Genomic DNA, 20,123 nt, shown 5'->3' on the forward strand with positions numbered 1-20,123 from the left:
TCAACACAGTCTAATAAGGTTAATTTTTGCAATTCTTCCATTGTTTTATTTATTAATCCAAACTAATTACAGAACTTTAACATTTCTGATTAAACTGTAGTTTTGTTTATAAGATGTGAGGCACTCGGGTGGTTTTGACTGATCACGTGATCAAAGTACTGCGAGTACCTTACCTCGAAAACGCCAGTGCTCACAGTAGAATATGGCGGCGATTTATGACGTCATATATTTCCCTAGGGTACTGCAGCAGTATACTGGCAGTCCATAACGGAACGAATTTTTCTACAGTGATAGCACTGTGCAGTGCTCGCAGTGTATATCGGAACATACCCTAGGTTTACCACATAATGACATTTCGAATAGTGATGCAACGGAAGTGTCTTAGCGGAACCAGAAACGGAAACAGATGTTAAAAATAAATTTTAGCGGAAACGGATGCAGAAACAGAAGTGTAAATAACGTGAAAAATACACATTTACAAATATACCTAGTCAGGTCATAAATTCTGTCACATGCTTAATATAAAATAATTTAAACAAGTTTATTCATTATGTGACCATTTATATACCAAAATGAACTTAACAAAACATAGATTCTTATGACACTAAAGTTAATTCAAAACCTCCGTGATTTTGAATACAGGCCTTCAATCTGCGCGGCCAGTCGTCTATCGCAGCACGAACGAGGACCTTGTCAATATCGGCGGCTGCCTTAATCAAGGATGTCTTGAGTGACTCCAAATTGGGATGAGGCTTTGAGCACGCCTTTTCATCCAAGTGTTGTCATATCTTGTAATCTAATGGATTCAAATCTGGACTGGAGGAGGGCCAGTCTTCGTGCCGGATGAAGTCGATTTCACGCACCGCCAGCCAGTCTTGTGTGCTTTTCGCTCTATGAGCTGACGCCGAATCTTGTTGGAATACCCGGTGCCTGTTATTGAACATGGTATGAGAAACAGGTTCCACAATGTTCGTCAGGACTGTATTTTGATACACAACTGCATTCGTTTTTACACCTTTCTCTCAAAAATGTACCTCTTTTAAGCCCCAATACGAAACTCCCAACCGTACTATGAGCGAGGATGGAAAATGTTCTGGTTGGACACGCGGAATACGGTTGCTTGCTTCTTCACTACTGTGTGCGGACACCTTATCATTTTGTTTGTTGTAGCTCTCTTCTACGGTAAAAATTTTTTCATCCGAAAAAAGAATTTCCCGATATTTTTTTCCCGCGTACCGCTTCAACAAAGCGCGGAATCTCTTCAGTCTCAGGTCCATTAGACGAGCATTCAAACGATGTCCTGTTTTTCTTTGATATGCACGAAGCCCTAAGTCTTCATTTAACACCCTTTTCACCGTGGTTCTGCTTAACCCCATCTGAAGGGCCAACAGTTTCTGCTTACGTTTGGGATGTCTTTGAATTCGCGCCCTCACAGCTTTTATCACTGCTGGAGTCCTAACAGACCGAGGGCGACCACTTCTTGACCTGTCATCTACACTAGAGTCTTTATTGTATCGTTTGATGGTACGATAAACGAATCTTTTGGTTATATTCAAATTTTTCAGTATGTCAAAAATTTTAATTGGCGCGTAACCGCAACGATGCAACGCAATAACTGCAACACGGTCTTCTTTAAGCGTCCACTTCATATTTAGAAATGAGTAAAATTCTAAAAAGTATACAGTTTTATTTTCATGAACAATTCGAAATTCGAATTCAATAAACTTTTTCGTGGCCAGCATTCTAAAAGAAAAGTTTTTACTGTGTGACAATACTTATGACCTGACTGTGTATATTTTTATTAAGTATCAAATACACCAAATCTAGATTAGAAATATATTTAATCATTAGGCGTCGGTGGCTCGTGGCACTTGACTTGCAATCTGCAGGTCCTGGGTTCGAATCCCGCCATGTACCAATATGTTTTTCGTTGTTTGATTTACATATGTACATTTATCCGAAATTCTTACGGTGAAGGAAAACATCGTGATGCTGCCTGCACATATCTGAGAAGAAATTAAATGATTTGTGTGAAGTCAACCCGCTCTGGGCCAGTGTGGTTGACTATAGCTTAGTTGTGACTACTGAGGTAGGCTCCGAGCACCTCAGTAGGGAGCTGATAATAATAATGATGATGATATATTATATGGTTAGCAGATATTCAAAAGTACATTTAATAACTCGTAAGTGTGAAATAGTCACATTTTGACAGTTTACTCCAGCAAGATATTACGCGCTTAAATTCACGAAAAAGTACGTAAACAAACAAATGCGACAAGTGCCGAAAGGCCGCGCGCGGACTGCGCGTCTCGCGCCTCGCATTTTCAACTCTCAGCCGTCGTAAAGTTCCGTTTTATCTCCGTTATAAAAGTTGCGGAAACAGAAACAGAAACGGATGTTGAAAAGCGTGCGGAACTTCTGCACTTGCGGAAACGGAAACAGAGGTCCGTTGCATCACTAATTTTGAATAATTGGAAATTATCGTCAACATCAGTTGTTTTGACATGCCTGCCAGGGTTTCCAACTTATGGATTTGTCCCAAAATTGTTATTATGTGAATCGGAATTTATAAAAATATATTTTGCCATTTTCTTTACTTAATCCCGAAGATCCTTTGTGGCCACCATTTCACAAACTAAAACTACGTTCTTAGTTTTTCGATATGTTAGATCTAAGACTACTATTGAATGAAATCCGCAACTTTCTATTCAAATTAATATCAGTCTTTATTAATATTTATGAACTATACACCACAGATTGTTTTGGCTTCCAATAATTATCATATAAACCTCTCCCAGTAAGTTTTTAACTAGTGCTCTTTTTTAAAATTAACTATAAATTCAATTTTTTTCTTCTTCCTCCCCTTCTCACTTTCGTTTCTGCCGAACATTTTCTATAATTTGTACTCGTTGCAGCAAATCTGTTAGTATTGGAATGGATTACATTGCGTTTAATATTTAAACGCAATTTATAAAAAAAACCGTGAAAAGAAATATTGTCTATGTGAAGGTTGCTGACGGATCATGATTTGATATTTATGATAAGTTATTATATACTCTTTGATTTGAAGTGGATCCCAGCCAAATGTGTTATTTTTGTGATGATTGTTCGTTTTATTTTTAAGGTAATATTGAAAAGCTAAAAAATGAAAGCGCAAGTTATTTATAAACTTTTCATACCATTGACAGAAAGTGGTAAATCGCAGTTCGCAATGTAATGTTTGTCCAGTTGGCAATTTTCGTCTGACAATATTTTATATAATTTTGTTAATTTAAGCTACAATAATTTTATTTTATTAGACAATTTGTAAATATAATTAAACTATAGCATTCGTTTGATAACATATTCAAGGTATTCTTATCACATTCCGAAGAGGAACGTCATATGCACGAATAAAATGCCTTTGACGTATTATCCAGATATACAAAAAAAGTTTACGCTTATCCTTAGTAAAAAATATAGAAACAATAACCCAAATTCTAGGTCGACTGGTTTGTTCATATGATATTTATTTAAATAGTCAGGGATAACTACTGCCATATAACTAACTACTTCATATATCTTGATTACAGAACGGAATTAATTAATTTTAAAAATATTGGAAGATGTTTTTAAAGAAGGATCTTTAATGTTACCTATTTACCAAAGGAATCTTAATATTGGGAGAAATTCTTTCGTTTACTTTTACTGTATGCTTCACTATGTCATAACTGCTTTTTTTAAATTGCTTAAATATATAAATTATATACAACGATAATGCATTATAATGACATCAAAGAACCCCTCTTCCCCAATCTTTAGTCATAACAACTAATGTTTGTAATTACAGACAAGTGTTTTATGTTCAAGGTTACCAAGAACCCCTATAAATTTAAAAATAAATCTGTAAATATTTTTAATTATAGCTTTTTATCTACAAGCTATTCTAAAAAAAGGCAAATGCTATTTATTACAAAACGTTAAACTATTCTCATAAAATGTGTAACATTTGGTTTGCAACACAATATGCAAATTTTATGTTTAATAATTGGATTTAATTTATCTTAATAAATATTATACAATGGTGATCATTAAGATAAATCCAATAGCAAGGTTAAGACAGGACAATAAATTATTTATTGATGTCTCCTACATTTTAATAAACAATTGTGGAGATAAGAGATTGATTTATAAAGTAATGAAGTGTGTTTAATGTTTTAGTATTGATGTTTTAGTGTATAAAAAACTAAATTAGTAGCCTATGTATGTCCATGCCAAATTTCATCCAGATCCGTTGAGCCGTTCTGGAGATACCTTCAAAAACATCTATCCATCCAAACACATTTATAATTTTAGTAAGATTATTTATATAAACAAAATGTTAGAAACAATTGTACTAGGCTTACATTATATATATAGATAGTGCGATGAAGGTGACAATTAGTGTAGAGTGAAGTAAATCTACACTTATAGAAAGTGCCTAAATCTATATAAAATGCCTGAGATCGGCAGTTAGTTCTTATAATTGGTACCTACTATTGTCATATGTGAGCCACAAAATAGCATATGTTATGTATGTTATAATTTTATTATTGGTTGCAGCTTATATTGTATTATTATGCTCTGTTGTATCATTATGTCGCACATGTACTACATGTGATGTGACTAATAATTACGTCTCGTCTTTTTGCTAGTGCATATTTTAATTGATTGGCAATTTTAGATAAGCTTTCAGAATTTCTTATTATATTCCAGTAAATTGCTTTGAGTTCAATTAATGTATTACATTTATTAAAATACTGCCTTTTGAAAAGACATCAAGTGTGTGTAGTGCGACATTCCTCTACTCTTATTTTCCCCTTCCTACTATTTCCTTCCTTGTCTATCTTTGCTCTGTTCATCAACTGCTGGCTATGCGAAGTGTGGAAGCAAATCTTTGTGTTATGTTAGTTTTTACTAAACTGTATCTCTTTCGCTAGCCTTCTTTCTCTTTTGGAGCTAGTTACATGGTTTGTGTTTAAACTTCAAGGCAACGATAAGTCGCTTTTTAACGCCTTGTCGAGTAGTAATGCGGTGCGAGCAGAATGCGAGAGTTATTCACTTAGTAATATTATCCGTCATTGTAATTTGTCATTTCATAAAGCATGCCTAAGCTGAGCTGTTGATTTAACTGTAAGTTTAGGAAATAATGTGCTTCTAGTATTTACTTTGTTGACATCTGTTAGATAATATATTTAAATTTGACTTGATCTACTATATTCATATTTCTTTTGTTTTTATTTATTAAAATCAAATAAAAAGATCATCACACAGAAGACATTGCACTACATAAAAACTGATTTATTCTATACTATATGAGTACATACCTATATGTTTAAAGACCAATGTCGATAATTTTTAAAACAAAAAAAAAAACAGTAGAATGAAACCCATTAGAAAAGGAGGGGGATATTATAAACATTAAAGGAAAAATAATTTACGGGCGATCTGAGGTCGGGAAGGGGTTTGGGGGGGAGCTTTTAAGGGTAAAAACGGTTTATCTCGATTTCCGGCAAAACTAAAAGTCCTATGGAAAGAAGTTAAATGCAAAGTTGTAGGTAATAAAAAGATCTAAAACTTTTGTATTTACACTTTTTTCATATAACCTCAAAATTTATGTGAAAAATTCAAAAAAACAAGTTTTTGGTTTTTTATTTTTATCTTTTACATAAATTATTTTTTTTCACAAAATTTGGTAAAAACTTACCTTGTCATGTCCCGAATACGCTTGTAATTAGAAACATTCATTTTTTCACCTTATGTTGAATTAATATCGAAAAAGGACCCTAATTTTGAATCGAAAATTCATCCGTCAAAATATCAGCTTTTTTCAAAAAGTTGGTATGCTTTCAGTTCGTTAAAATCTCTACTTTTCGATGGTGAAATAAAAATTTGTACCATAGTAAATCTTCTCATATTATATACAATTTTGAGCTATTTATCAAAATTCATACTTTAATTACTCGAAAAACGTAAGATTACATGTTGCATTGATAAAAATTAATTGCAAATAAAAATGTACTAATATAATTAACAAACAAATAAGCAGAGTTGGGCATTAACTCGTTAATCCGTTAATCGTTAATTAACGAAGTTAACATTTTGCTTAACGGATTAACTTTTTAGTTAACTTCAAAAAGTGTTAACGCTTTTGTTAACTTCCGTTAAACTCAACTTCCGTTAATAAAAGTCCGTTAATCGTTAAATTAGAAACTTATAGACGTGCTGTCATATTGTTTAAATTACGCGCCTCACCACGCTCGTAAGTTGACAGGCTAACGGTTGTTACAGCTGCTCCGAAATAGTAGGTACCTATGTATGTAGTAAGACCCAGACCCGCCTAGCCCCTTCCCCCACTACTCTATGTAATACCTTGTGATGGGCTAAATGTTTTCGTACGTCACTAAGATAATTTCAGAAAAATACTACAACTTTCTTCAAATATTGTAGATGTCTTATTAAATATTAATTTTATTAACTTATTTGTTTGTTAATTATATTAGTACATTTTGATTTGCATTTTTTTTTTATCAATGTAACATGTAATCTTACGTTTTTCGAGTAATTAAAGTGTAAATTTTGAAAATAGCTCAAAATTGTATATAATAATTTAAAAAAATTAATTAGAATATTTTCGATTTTTTGCATTTTCTGATAAGATTTAATATGGTACAATATTTTTTTTTTTCACCACCGGAATGTAGAGATTTCAACGAACAAAAACCATACCAATTTTTTGAAAAAACTGATATTTTAACGGATGAATTTTCGATTCAAAATTAGGGTGCTTTTTCGATATAAATTCAATATAAGGTGAAAAAATGAATGTTTCGAATGAAATAAATTACAGCGTATTCGGGACATGAAAACGCAAGTTTTCACCAAATTTCGTGAAAAAATAATAAGTTTTGTAAAAGATAGAAATAAAAAACCAAAAACTTTGTTTTTTGAATTTTCACATAAATTTTGAGGTTGTATGAAAAAGTGTAAACACAAAAGTTTTAGATCTTTTTATTGCCTACAACTTTGCCATTTAACTTTTTTCCATAGGACTTTTAGTTTTGCCAGAAATCGAGATAAACCGTTTTTTACCCTTAAAAGCTCCCCCCCAACCCCATCCCAACCTCAGATCACCCGTAAATTATTTTTCCTTTAATGTTTATAATATCCCCCTCCTTTTCTAATGGGTTTCATTCTACTATTATTTTTTTCACTTTTTATTATTTTAAATAGCTTCTACACTGGTCTATTATGTAACTTATTTAGAATAAACTTAATTAATATCTTTAAGTTCTAAGTATCCCTTTTATGTTTCAGTTCATTATAGATATGTTAAAATATATTGTTACAGAATGCCAATTCAGGCTCCGCAATGGACGGACTACCTCAGCTGTCCAGTGTGCTGCCGAGAGTTTGGTCTTCCTCCCCGGAGCCCCATTAGCTTAGGATGTGGTCATACACTCTGCAAACAATGCCTCAAAAATTTACACAGAAAACAATGCCCTTTCGATCAGGTACATTAATTTTATAATTATGATCTGACGCAGCCATAAATCAATTTCATAGAGCATTTTCATCCAAAATAAAGATATTCTAGATACTGTTAGAGATAAAAATCAACACTGTGCCGGTGTATCGGCGCAGCACTAGACTACAGCTATCTGACACTTGGTTTTGGGTAACTTTAGCGCGCAATACGCTCGAGATGATCTTGACTAATAATTCTCTAAAAATACAGAGATCATGAGATTATTTTTTGTATTTCCACCTTATTAAATTATATTGTACAGACAAAATAGAATGTTATATTTTAACTAACCGAATTGTTTATGAATAAATTAGGGAAACTTAGTTTTGCTACTAAAATAATACTAAATACTATCAGGTACATTTTATAAAGTAATAATTTCTAACATGAAATAAAAATATCAATGTATACATTTCAGACCGTAATCCAAACAGATTTGGAGGAGTTGGTGGTAAATACAGCGCTGCTTCAGCTCGCCGGGTACCGGCCGCCAGCGGTACCCTACCATCCGCCGTGCATCCAGGCCCTGCCGGAGCACGAGAGGAGGGCATACGACTCTATAGTACGCTGCTTAGAACATCTCGCACTCTACCTCTATTGTAGTAGTGGTAAGCATTTCGTTTACTTGAATCTCAAAAATAAGGCTACAAAGAGAAGGCTAAATAGAGAAGAGACTTTCTGTTACAAGAAGTAAACCTGCATTCACAAGTCAGTGGTCAACTCTGAATGTGGCTGAAATAGCTTTACTTAATTTTTTTATCTACTTAAATATTTAATACTAGCTTTTACCCGCGACTCCGTCCGCGCGGAATAAAAAAAATGCACACAAGATAAAAAAGTTCCTATGTCCGTCTCCTAGTTCTAAGCTACCTCCCCATAAATTTTCAGCTTAATCAGTTTGACCGATTTTGAGTTATAAATAGTGTTACTAGCACGACTTTCTTTTATTATATAGATTAATATGATTTGATGATTTTCAGGCAACAATGGTATGACCGGTACAAGATTATCAAGGCCCATGCAGCGTAAGCTGGTGACCCTGTTGCAATGTGCAATGACTGATGAAGAAGGCAGGGGGCGAGCGGCGCGCGCTGCCAGATCCTTAGGCGAGAGAACTGTGACTGAACTAATATTACAACATCAAGTAAATAATACATTTTATTATGAAGTAATTATAATATTATTAAGTATATTATAAAAAAATGAATTTAACAGTTGAATTTAGTTGTACATAGTTTTTATTGTGATGTGATTGTGATATAGTGCCATCAAATGATTACGGCGGCTCGGAATATCGTACAGAATGCAGTGCAGAACGTACGCGCACGCTTTCATACATCCAAGTAGCTGCAAGCGCATGATTGCTCGGTTAGCTAACCAAGAGTCCCATAAAGTTTGATTTTTAAAAAACTGCTTGATATTAACGAGTTTATTGTTTTTTCTTATATTGTAAATATAAATACAGTTTTAAAGAATTTGAATTCATTTTGCTTTTTTTTAAATATAATAAATAAATAATAAAAGTATTGTTGGTACATTATGGTACTAAAATCTTCCATTATATAATTTCAGAATTCCCAACAACTAAGTGCAAATTTATGGGCGGCTGTGAGAGCTCGTGGCTGTCAGTTCCTTGGACCTGCAATGCAAGAGGAGGTCCTCAAATTAGTATTGTTAGCCTTAGAAGATGGTTCAGCGTTATCTCGAAAGGTTTGTACTTTTTGATTACTTAAAAACTTTTAATACAAAACAAAAATACAAAAAATATATATATATTAATCTAAATACATATTGTTATCCCATTCATTGCCTTTACCAAAACAGAGACTAAAATATGTATCAATACTCACAGTTATATTATCTGTAGAATTGAACACCATGATTTCCTGTTGTGTATATGACCTACTGTTTTTTTTTTCAATATTATTATATTTTATGTTTCAGGTTTTAGTGATGTTCGTAGTCCAAAGATTAGAACCTCATTTCCCTCAAGCTTCCAAGACTAGTATAGGTCATGTTGTCCAACTACTCTACAGGGCTTCCTGCTTTAAGGTAAAAATAATCATATAAATATAAATGGTATGAAAAATTAATCAAAAATGAAAATTATTATCTACATTAAATTACAAAATATTAGAAATTATCATAATTATTAATGACATACAAATTGTTTGAAATTAATATTATATATGTCACATTACAGGTATCAAAACGTGAATGTGATTCATCGTTGATGCAATTAAAGGAAGAATTTCGAACTTACGAGACATTACGTCGCGAACATGATGCTCAAATTGTTCAGATAGCAACGGAAGCCGGTTTGAGGATAGCACCTGACCAATGGAGCGCTCTCCTATATGGTGATACGGGGCACAAGAGTCACATGCAAAGTATCATAGACAAACTACAAACACCACAGTCGTTTGCACAATCTGTACAAGAATTGTACATAGCGTTGCAAAGGACAGGAGATATAGCACAACTGGTTGCTATGAGCCGGCATCTCAATTATCTTGCTAACATTGATGTAAGCCCAGGTTAGTTATCTTTTACATTAAATTTAACTTTACGCTTTAAAAAATAAAATTTACACTCCAAGTAAAACCTATTCAGACTATAATAAACGAATTTTTTTTATCAATAAATAGATAACATATATTAATTTAGTACATCTTAGTGATAAGTAATTTGTTATTGTATTAAGAAAATATATGAAACAACTGGAATAAGTATAAATGTACAAAAAAAATACATTTTCAGAAACAAAGAGCCCTTCATGGACACAATTATCAGAAATAATAGCCTCGATAAAAGAAGTGATATCCTGTCTGCATTTTTGCCACCATATAACTATTAGAGATGGCAATTGTGCTCTCAGACACAATGGAATAGATCAATCGGGTAAGGTTTTATTTGTTATTTTTAGTATCCTTACATTATTAATCCAACCTCTTTGGTAGTGACATCAAAGCAGCTGGCATACTACCAACAAGCTAAAAAAATAATTAAAAAGAAGTTAATATGACTGATTGGATTGTAATTAATATAAACTAGCGCAATTGAAAAAAAGCGCGGTAACTTTCGAATTGGGCGGGTGTTTTTTCTTTGGCTGCTGAAAATTAAATTGTAAATATTTAGTGTTGTTACTTAATTTTTAATACTAATTGTTAATAAACTAACTTTAATTGTTAATACAAACAGTTCTATAGTATAGAACAATATAAAAAGATTTAAAGATCCACCATAGCAAAAACCACACATAAGTATATCCCCCCTTCTTTAATAGAAAAAATTCTGGATAATCTCGCACCACCTTATGTACCAGAGCAAATTAACTTATGCATCTACCAAGAAATTGATAGCATACCTTCAAATCTGAATAAAACAATTTCTCTTTTGGAATTGAAAGCCGTTTTATCTAAAATAAAGGACTCTATACCTGGACAAGATTGCATATACTCTTTTTTAGTAAATATGTCAGATATATCTATTATGTACTATTTAAAACTAATCAACTCTATTATTATCTTTGGTAACATACAGTGGAAAACTCAGTTAATATTACCAATATTAAAACCAAAAAACCTCCATCAGATGTATCATCCTATAGGGCTATTGTAGTTAAAAAATAGATTAGAGTGGTTTGTTGAAAACAATAATTTATTGGCTCCCAATCAGTATGGTTTTCAGAGAGGAAAAGGCACTTTAGATAATTTATCAATTTTTATTACAGATATTTTAGCATTTCTAAATATATCATCAGCATATGATAAAGTCATTATCCTATACTTTACAGGAAATTGTTACAATTCAAAATTCCAACATTATTATCCAATTTCATATTAAATTTTTTTTCCTAAAAGAAAAATTATATTAAATGTACATGACATGGACTATAACAAAATACAAAGAACAACCTTGACAGGATTGCCTCAAGAGACCATCCTCAGCCCATTCTTATGTAATATATATACAGCAGATTTGGAAACAGCACTTGGTACCACAATCACAGTTCTTCAGTATTCTGGTGATCTGTTGATATATGCTACAAGCAATACGGCTACAGAGGCATTTGCTCAGTTAAATATAGCGATGGAGGCACTTAAAATTTGGCTAGATGAGAATGGATTTGAAATATCTGTACCCAAAAGCTCTGTAGTTCTGTTTTCCCGCATGAGAAATCCTCCTAATATCTGTGTTAATTTTAATGATTAACCCATACCTATGAAAAAACAAGTAAATTTTTTGGGAGTTATATTGGTCGATAAATTATCAGGTTTACCACACTGTTAGTATTTAGTAACAAAAATTTAGTGAAAAACATTTAAGTGTTTTGAGATGTTTGACAGGTGTCTAGTGGGGTTCCCATCCTTATAATTTAAAATTATTAATATAATGCATTAATCAGAAGTAGGATAGAATATGCTACATTTCTACTGTTTCCCATTTTAAAATCTGGCTTTAAAAAGATAGAATCACTTCAATCTAAAGCACGCAGAATAGTTACTGGTGCAATGAAATCCAGTCCTATAAATGCCCTACAAATAGAATGTTCAGATCCTCCGTTAAACCTTAGATTTCAATACCTTTCAGATAAATTCTTCTTCCGATGTTTGAAATTATCGCAACATCTCTTTAATAAAATTCAATTTCTTAATGACAAGATTCCAAATTCTAAATACTGGTCACATAAGTGTGCCCCACACTTAATTGTAAGCTTTCAAAACTATCTTTTAATCAATGCCCGATGCGATACCCAGCCATTCAGGTATCAAGGGCAATGAAAAAGTTGATGACATTGCTAGAGAGGCTGTGAAGTGTGGTGACATTGCACCTTTTACAAATTTCTTCCAAGATTTAGCAAATATACTGAAGAAAAGCCTATTTGAGGAGTGGAATAAATATTGGCAAGAAATCCAAAAACAAAAGCAAAACTATATTCTGTGTTGGCTAAAAATATTGTCCAAAGACCTTGGTTTTTTTACATTAAATTAAATAAATCAGAGACTAGTGTAATCATTAGAATGAGACTGGGACATCACTGTACACCTGTTCACCTGGTCAAAATCAAATAGATATCTTGTGGTACTGGAGTGAGGGATTTGAATCACATATATTTTTTTCCTGCCCTCTTTATGATAGATCTTCCTTTTTGAGCAATTTAGTTGTCTTTAACGTCCCATTACCGACCTCTGTTACATGTCTTTTATACAAATGCATCAATAATATTTATAAATTGTTATCAAAATTTATAAATGACAATAATATTAAAATTTAACATATCGACGCTGGAAAGCATAAACGCTGTAACCCTTGAAATCGCGAATATGTTTTTCACACGTTAATAATTTCAACCATTATCAAACGATAATGATTTTATTATAGGTTAGCACAAACTACACAACATTGCTAAATACCGCATGCTTGTAGGCGTATCAGCTCACGAGTTATCATTTTTTGGCTCTCCTGTAAAGTTCATACTTTCGGGGTTACAGCATTTACGCTTTCCAGCGTCGATATATAATGTACATAATATTAGGGATGTTAACATTGAGTAAAAAAATCGATTTTTGTAAAAAAATTAATCGTTCCATAAAAATCGTAAAAACACGTATAATAATCGATTTTTTCATAATCGATTATTTTCTTAACATCCCTACATAATATCTTTATCTTGTATATACATATTTCATTTTCTCATAATTTATTACAATTTATGTTTTTGTTTGGTTATAAATAATATTAATTTTATTTTTTTATGCATGTATGAAATATTCCTTATTCAGGAAATAAGGAATATTCTCTTTTCAAATTTCTGCTCCCATATACGACTTTTGCGCGAATTGGTTCCCGAGATTTTATACTTCTCAGTTGCTTGTCAGTGGCTGAATACACTTGGTGTGAAAGCCAAGAACAGAGAAAAAAAACGCGTAATTTGTTCTCGCTCTTTTCAGTAAAGGTTTAGTAGGTGGTATTTTCTTTAAAATAAGTAAAAAAAGCAAACAGTTGCTCAAAAGATTAATATAATTGTTTTAGGCAGGGGTATTAATAATAAAATAAGTTACAAAATGCTGACCTGCAGCGATTCAGCTACTAGAGAGTTTTGTCCGAGACGAAACTTGTGTCCTTATTTACACATTGAAGATGAATTTGAAAGGTAAGATTTTATTCTTAAGTTGATTATTATTTATAATATAGTATTTAAAAAAGATTTTGAGTATTTATTTTATTTGCATTGTCGAAAAATATGTTCGTGTACAGTTTTTTCTTAGATTAGGATTCGTTCAGTTCGTTCGGTGTCAAGCAAATTACCTCTGTCTATTTTTAAAACATTTAAGTGCTTTTCTATACGTTCTTATCAAATGAAAACATAGTAATACCATCAATAATAAAGTGACAGTGTTATCTTGCATTAAATCAAAGTAACATTAAAATTTTAAGCTTTAATACGTGTGTGTAAAACACAAAGAAACTTATTCAAAAACAAAGTTACTGTTACAATTGAGTAAATTGAATGTCAAATGTGTTTGATTTTTAAGAATATAACCATCTGAAGTATTCTGATAAGTAAATAAGCAGTGTTTTTAAATGTGATGTCAAAAAGATTAAATAGTGAAAAAGGCGGTAAATACCTCAGATCATACACCATTCATTCATTCATTCGCTTCAATAATGTTGAGATGGAATTAGGAGTAAGTTTTCGTTGAACAAACAAAAGCTAATTTGGCGCAATTTGTAGTGCATAGCACCTCTAACGATATTGACTAAGTTTCAAGACCCCGCACGGTAATGCTTTAGGTGTGTTTTTTCACTTGGATTTTGTAATAAATTAAAGTTGTAGGTATTGAAAAGATTTAAAACTTTTGTGTTTACACTTTTTTCATATAACCTCAAAAATATGTGTAAAATTCAAAAAACAAGTTTTTGGTTTTTTATTTTTATCTTTTACAAAAATTATTATTATTTCACGAAATTAGGTGAAAACTTACCTTTTTATGTCCCAAATACGCTGTAATTTATTTGATTCGAAATATTTATTTTTTCACCTTATGTAGTGGACTGTTTTAAATTAAAGTTCTTCTTGATTGGAGATACTAACGCCTTTATTGCTCCCAAACGATTGGACAATTTTGACAATCAACAAACGATATTTATACTAGTTCGCCGCGGCTCCAGCAAACGTAACCCTGTGCTGCACCGTTCTTTAGCGGGCAGAAGTTAAAACGACGCCGCGTCTTTCGGCGTAAGCCGACAAAGGATTCACAAAGAATCCCGCCCTTTAGCGGCCCGCTGTGGCGGCACAGGATAAACATTGCCGACCCGAGGCGCGGTCCTTGAACTCTTAAACTTGTTGCGAGGTGAGTTCAAGGACGGCACATGTAACATGCGTTGGTAACTATGTCGCTAACACCTTATATTGAATTAATATCGAGATAACAGCTTAATTTTGAATCGAAAATTCACTCGTCAAAATATCAGATTTTTTCAAAAAATTGGTATGCTTTCTGTTCGTTGAAATCTACTTGGGGAAAAAAATATATATATACTAGCTGTCGCCCGCGACTCCGTCCGCGCGCAGTTAAAAAAAAAACTTAATTGGGGTATGAAAAATAGATAAAAATAAATGTAGCTTATATGACACGTTCGTAGATTTACCATAGCAGCGCCATCTTTTGATTACTTACTCAACCCAGTCGAAAGGTATCGACATCTGTTAGAATCATTTGGAGTTAACAGATAATTGTGACTGTCAAATAATAACAGACAAATAATTAGCAAATTAGCAATCCTATCTCTCAAGTTGGATCGAACTGCACATGGTGTTTATTATAATCGGTTAAGTGGTTTAGGAGTCCATTGAGGACAAACATTGTGACACGAGATTTATATATATTAAGATTGTACCATAGTAAATCTTAGAAAATGCGAAAAAGTAAAGATACTCGAATTCAATTTTTTTTTAAATTATTATATACAATTTTGAGTTATTTATTAAAATTTACACTTTAATTACTCGAAAAAAGTAAGATTACATGTTACATTGATAAAAAAAATTGCACATCAAAATATACTACTATTATTAACAAATAAATAAGTTAATAAAATTAATATTTAATAAGACATCTATAATATTTGAAGAAAGTTGTTGAATCTTCTTTAAATTATATGCGGAGATGCCTCTTTATAACTATCATAAAGAAAGTATGGATGGATTGTGTGAAGGAGGATATGCGTAAAATGGGGGGGAATTCAGATATGACGGCTGACAGAGATGTATGGACGAGTATTACATATTGTGCCGAACCTCTGTAGGGATAAGAGGAGGTTGATGATGATGTAATAAGAACAATTTTTTTTGTTTTATATGTGAATTTTTCGACAATCTCACGGTATTTAAATTCATTAAAGTATTATATTTCAAAAGGTTGTATTATTTATTTTTAGGAGTGAAGGAAACCAAGGATTAGTCAATAACGACGGGGCAAATAACCACACTGTACCGTTGGCAATTCGGATGCCAGCTCCAATTCCAATAGCGGCAATGCCACAGCGGCAAATGACACCACAGTTTGTGCAACCGATACCACTTCCGTTACCGTCGCACGTGCCACTGACACCCATGCAACTGCCGGCAGGTGTGCCATTGCACCCCCACGTACCCTTGCCAGGACATATGTACGCGCAATACCCTGTTGCGCCAACCGTACCGCACACATATAACTGTGTACGGCGTAAGTACTATATATTTATTTATTTTATACAATTTATTGGAAAATGATGAAAAAAAAAATCGTTCTTATCAAAAACTTACAAATAGTAATAAACTTTCTTCTTGTGTAATTAATATAATGATGACTTATTTCTAGCAGTTTCTGCCGTTCCCTTGATGCAGCCAAATGGTGCTGTGATGCAGAACCCGACCGGACCTATGTGAGTTTGTTTACTGTTTGTTGATTGTTAGTCCAGAGAAGGAGCTTAGAGGCACAAATAAGGAAAAGGGTGCTTCAGAATTACATATATTTTTGTGAAAACTTTTAATATGAACCCTTTCTTTTAAATATTATCAACATTTCAGTGAACATTTAGCCTTCTAATAAGAATATTATGAAACAGTTCATTTTTTGTTTCAGAAATGTATTTAGGCGAGTTGTAATTACAAATAACTATTATTTTTAGGTGGTTTAATCCTTTTTATGCGGGTTATTACCCACAACCGGACGGGAATTGCTATCCCGCTCCAGAGTTTGTGCCGGGGGGCGTTATGGTGCCGCCTGGTGGATATCAAAACGTCGAAGCACCGCAGCCATCGGCTGGGGGAAATGCTTTTGTCCCTCAGCAGTATGATCCAGCAAGAACTAGTCCATACAGTATTGATGGTGGTGAGTATTCCTGGAATCCAAATAATAATATTTACGATAATAATTTGTTTGTTTGTCTGTACATCTTTGGTGATTTTTGATTGAAGCTCATATTTTTATCAAACAAATGCACAAAGCTAATGTAACCCAATTTATAAAAATAATATATAACATTATCATAACGACCAGTGAAATTTTGGTTTCAGGTCAAATGGAGTGCTCACCGGATTATAATGTTAATCCGTTTAGCTTTCACCAAAATAATGTGAATCAAGTCCAATCCACGTGGTCACAGCCTAACAACGTAAGTATTTTGTTTCAAACTCTAGATTTCCATTGCCGAAACATTCACATTGTCATAGATGTAGAGCATAATTTGAAAGACTAGACTACTTAATAATTTTTTTAATACCGCGCGGACGGAGTCTCGTGCGGCAACTAGTAATGAAACATCTCTAAAGACATGTATATTAAAATCTAGACTTATGAGATTTTAATATAGTTTGTTTTATTACAGGTGTATAATTTTGCTGATGTGAGAAATGCACTTGATGCACTAAGTGCGGTGGACGAGGTAATATTGCTGTTGGCGACGTAGTTACCAACTCATGTTACACGTGCCGCTCTTGAACTCGCGTCGCGACAAGTTTAAGATTTCAAACAGTTATCGTCGGTTCTATGTTTATCTTGTGGCGCCACAGCGGGCTGCTAAAGGGTTTCTTTGTTAAATCCTTTATCAACCGATACAGAAAGACGCGCATTGTTTTAACTGAAGCCCGCTAAAGAACGGCGCGGCACAGTGTTACGTTTGTTGGAGCCGCGGCGAACTTAGTATAAATAGATATTGTAAGTTGTCAAAATTGTCCAATCGTTTGGGAGAAATAAAGGCGTTAGCATCTCCGACCAAGAAGAACTTTCATTTATACAGTCCACTACAATTGCCTTGTAGTAGATGGTCACAGTAGTTAATTGTTATTTTTTCCATTAAATCCCCACATTTTGTACGTGAAGTAAAAGTAATAGTTACGAATTTCTCTTCTCTTGTATCTATGGTAATATTTGGAATGTACTGAATTATTATCTAAGGTTTATCTTTTTTTTTTGGTTTAAATTGTTTTACGATACTCTTGATTGCTTAATTAATTCGATATAATTAACAGTCGCTGTTAGGTAATCGAATAAGTGATATAATTTTATATACAGTCGAACCTCCTTAAGCGAAATTCTCGGCTTAATGAGAAACCTCTATAGATTAAAAAATCGCGGTCCCTTAGACTCTAGATTATCCAGATTCGACTACAGACGGCTCTATAGTCCGCCTTATTCCTTGATAAGTAGAAACAGTGTTAGATCAGTTAAACATTTTTAATGACACTTGTAACATGATGAATTGTATGTAGTTATTGATATAATGGAGTAAATTAAAATTGAAAATACATTTTTTTTTCATAGATCTTCGCTGGTCCTCCAACATCAGCGACAACAAATAACTTGGTTACTACGCCCCACATTGCAGCTGACCTCGACGGCTCTGATGATGTAAGTTATAAAGACTATAACTTCATATAACCTGGTAGTAATCATCGTTAACGCAGATTAAGTGAAGTAGATATATAAATTTCTAAATAAAAATATGTTTGTTTCTCTCATCCACTGTTGGTGTTACGTTGGCAGATCAACTATTTTTTGCTTATAGTTGGCAGATCTGAGTATAAAATTATAAAAAAAAAAACAGTTTTGTTTGTTTCTATATTTTTCGATCGCACAGATTTATATGTCCGACATAACCTAACAATTATTTTAGTTGTAATTTTTTTTAATTTACAGCAAGAGTTAGAAGAGGAAATGCAAGCGTTAGAGATACGTATCGGTGCCGTTTTGAAAAGCGCCGAATAGATGCTTTAAAATATAATATTTACAGCGTGCCCGGAGATTGCTCGCACAATCTTTGTTAAAAACGTCCTTTGCATATGTTTTATACAAGTATTTCGACAGTGGACATATTGATATTTAATTGAACATATAAACAATATTTTAATTGCATTATATATCGACACTTATTGAAAAAGTATCAACTTTAAAACTAACAAACTTTTTGTTACTCTTCCTGTGTAGTGTTACAAGTTTCTTTGCAGGGTTTTAAGTCTTTATATTTTCGGAAATATAACTTCTTGTTTCATCGTATTACCGGACGTCCGGACACGTTGTATATCAGGTGTATAACAACAAAGGCAGATCTAAAAAAAAACGTAAGATGTAGGTATTTTTAAAAGAAATTAGTAAGACTGTAAAGTGTTTATACGGGTACTATTGTAATGTATTCCATTGAAAGTGTGATATTTAAAAGTTGGATTTTATGAAAACATTGTATGTACATTACATTAAAAAAAATTTAGGCTCTGAAGCACACCTGCCTTTGTTATTATATACATTGTGAGAAAAACTCTATTTTGTGTATTTAAAAAAAAAAGAATGAATTAGAAAATTTTCAATTTAACAAGAAGTGGAACAAATTTTAAATTAAACTATTGTATTTGTGATTTTGCATGATTACAAATTTTATAATTAATAATTTTATGATATGTTTTATTTGTTTTGCCTAAGAAAGAGAATGTCCTATTTCTATGTCATAGGTAAGTGAGATTTCTTAAACAAGAAATGTTGAAAATCTTCCTACTAGAATAACGGACGAACGGATAATAATCTTACTAATATAATATATATTATATCGTTAAAATTCTGTATAACAAATATATAATTATATGATTTCCGGACATTTTTTTATAATTTTCCTATGAATTCTAAATTTTTATGGTATCATATTTCATATTTAATAATTATTTTTGATTTTTTTGAATGAGTCCTATTAGATTGTTTGTTTCACATTTTATTAACTGTAAACAAAAATAGAATTTATTCATTAATTATTTTTTAACAATATTATAAAATGTATGTACATTGAATGTGTCTTTATAATTCTATTGGTAAATAATAAATAAGTTATTTATTTACCTTTAATAACTTATTTTATAAATGATAATAAATTTAAAAAATATTACAGACTAATTAAACGAATCAGCTTTTTATTATCTTAAATTAATTCTGTTAAAGCTGTCTTTGCGCTGAAATATTTGAAATAAACATTTAAAAAAAAAAAATTGTGATTCACATATTTTTTATTCGAGATTGTTAACCTAATGCGTAATAAAAAAAATTGT

General features: G+C 32.3%; 1 protein-coding gene across 1 annotated transcript; it reads left to right on the forward strand.

Moving 5' to 3' along the window:
- The first annotated feature begins 3,014 nt into the window (after nt 1-3,014).
- On the forward strand, nt 3,015-18,921 carry LOC106717296 (roquin-1). The gene is made up of 16 exons (XM_014511116.2): nt 3,015-3,124; nt 7,370-7,532; nt 7,965-8,154; nt 8,527-8,690; nt 9,119-9,256; nt 9,491-9,598; nt 9,750-10,083; nt 10,307-10,447; nt 13,583-13,703; nt 15,992-16,278; nt 16,414-16,477; nt 16,724-16,926; nt 17,112-17,209; nt 17,423-17,479; nt 18,358-18,444; nt 18,733-18,921. The coding sequence occupies exons 2-16, from the start codon at nt 7,371-7,373 to the stop codon at nt 18,799-18,801; spliced, it is 2,223 nt and encodes a 740-aa protein (XP_014366602.2). The 5' UTR covers nt 3,015-3,124; nt 7,370; the 3' UTR covers nt 18,802-18,921.
- The last annotated feature ends 1,202 nt before the right edge of the window (nt 18,922-20,123 follow it).

This window comes from Papilio machaon, chromosome Z, assembly GCF_912999745.1.
Source record: "Papilio machaon chromosome Z, ilPapMach1.1, whole genome shotgun sequence".
In the NCBI taxonomy this organism is placed as follows: domain Eukaryota; kingdom Metazoa; phylum Arthropoda; class Insecta; order Lepidoptera; family Papilionidae; genus Papilio; species Papilio machaon.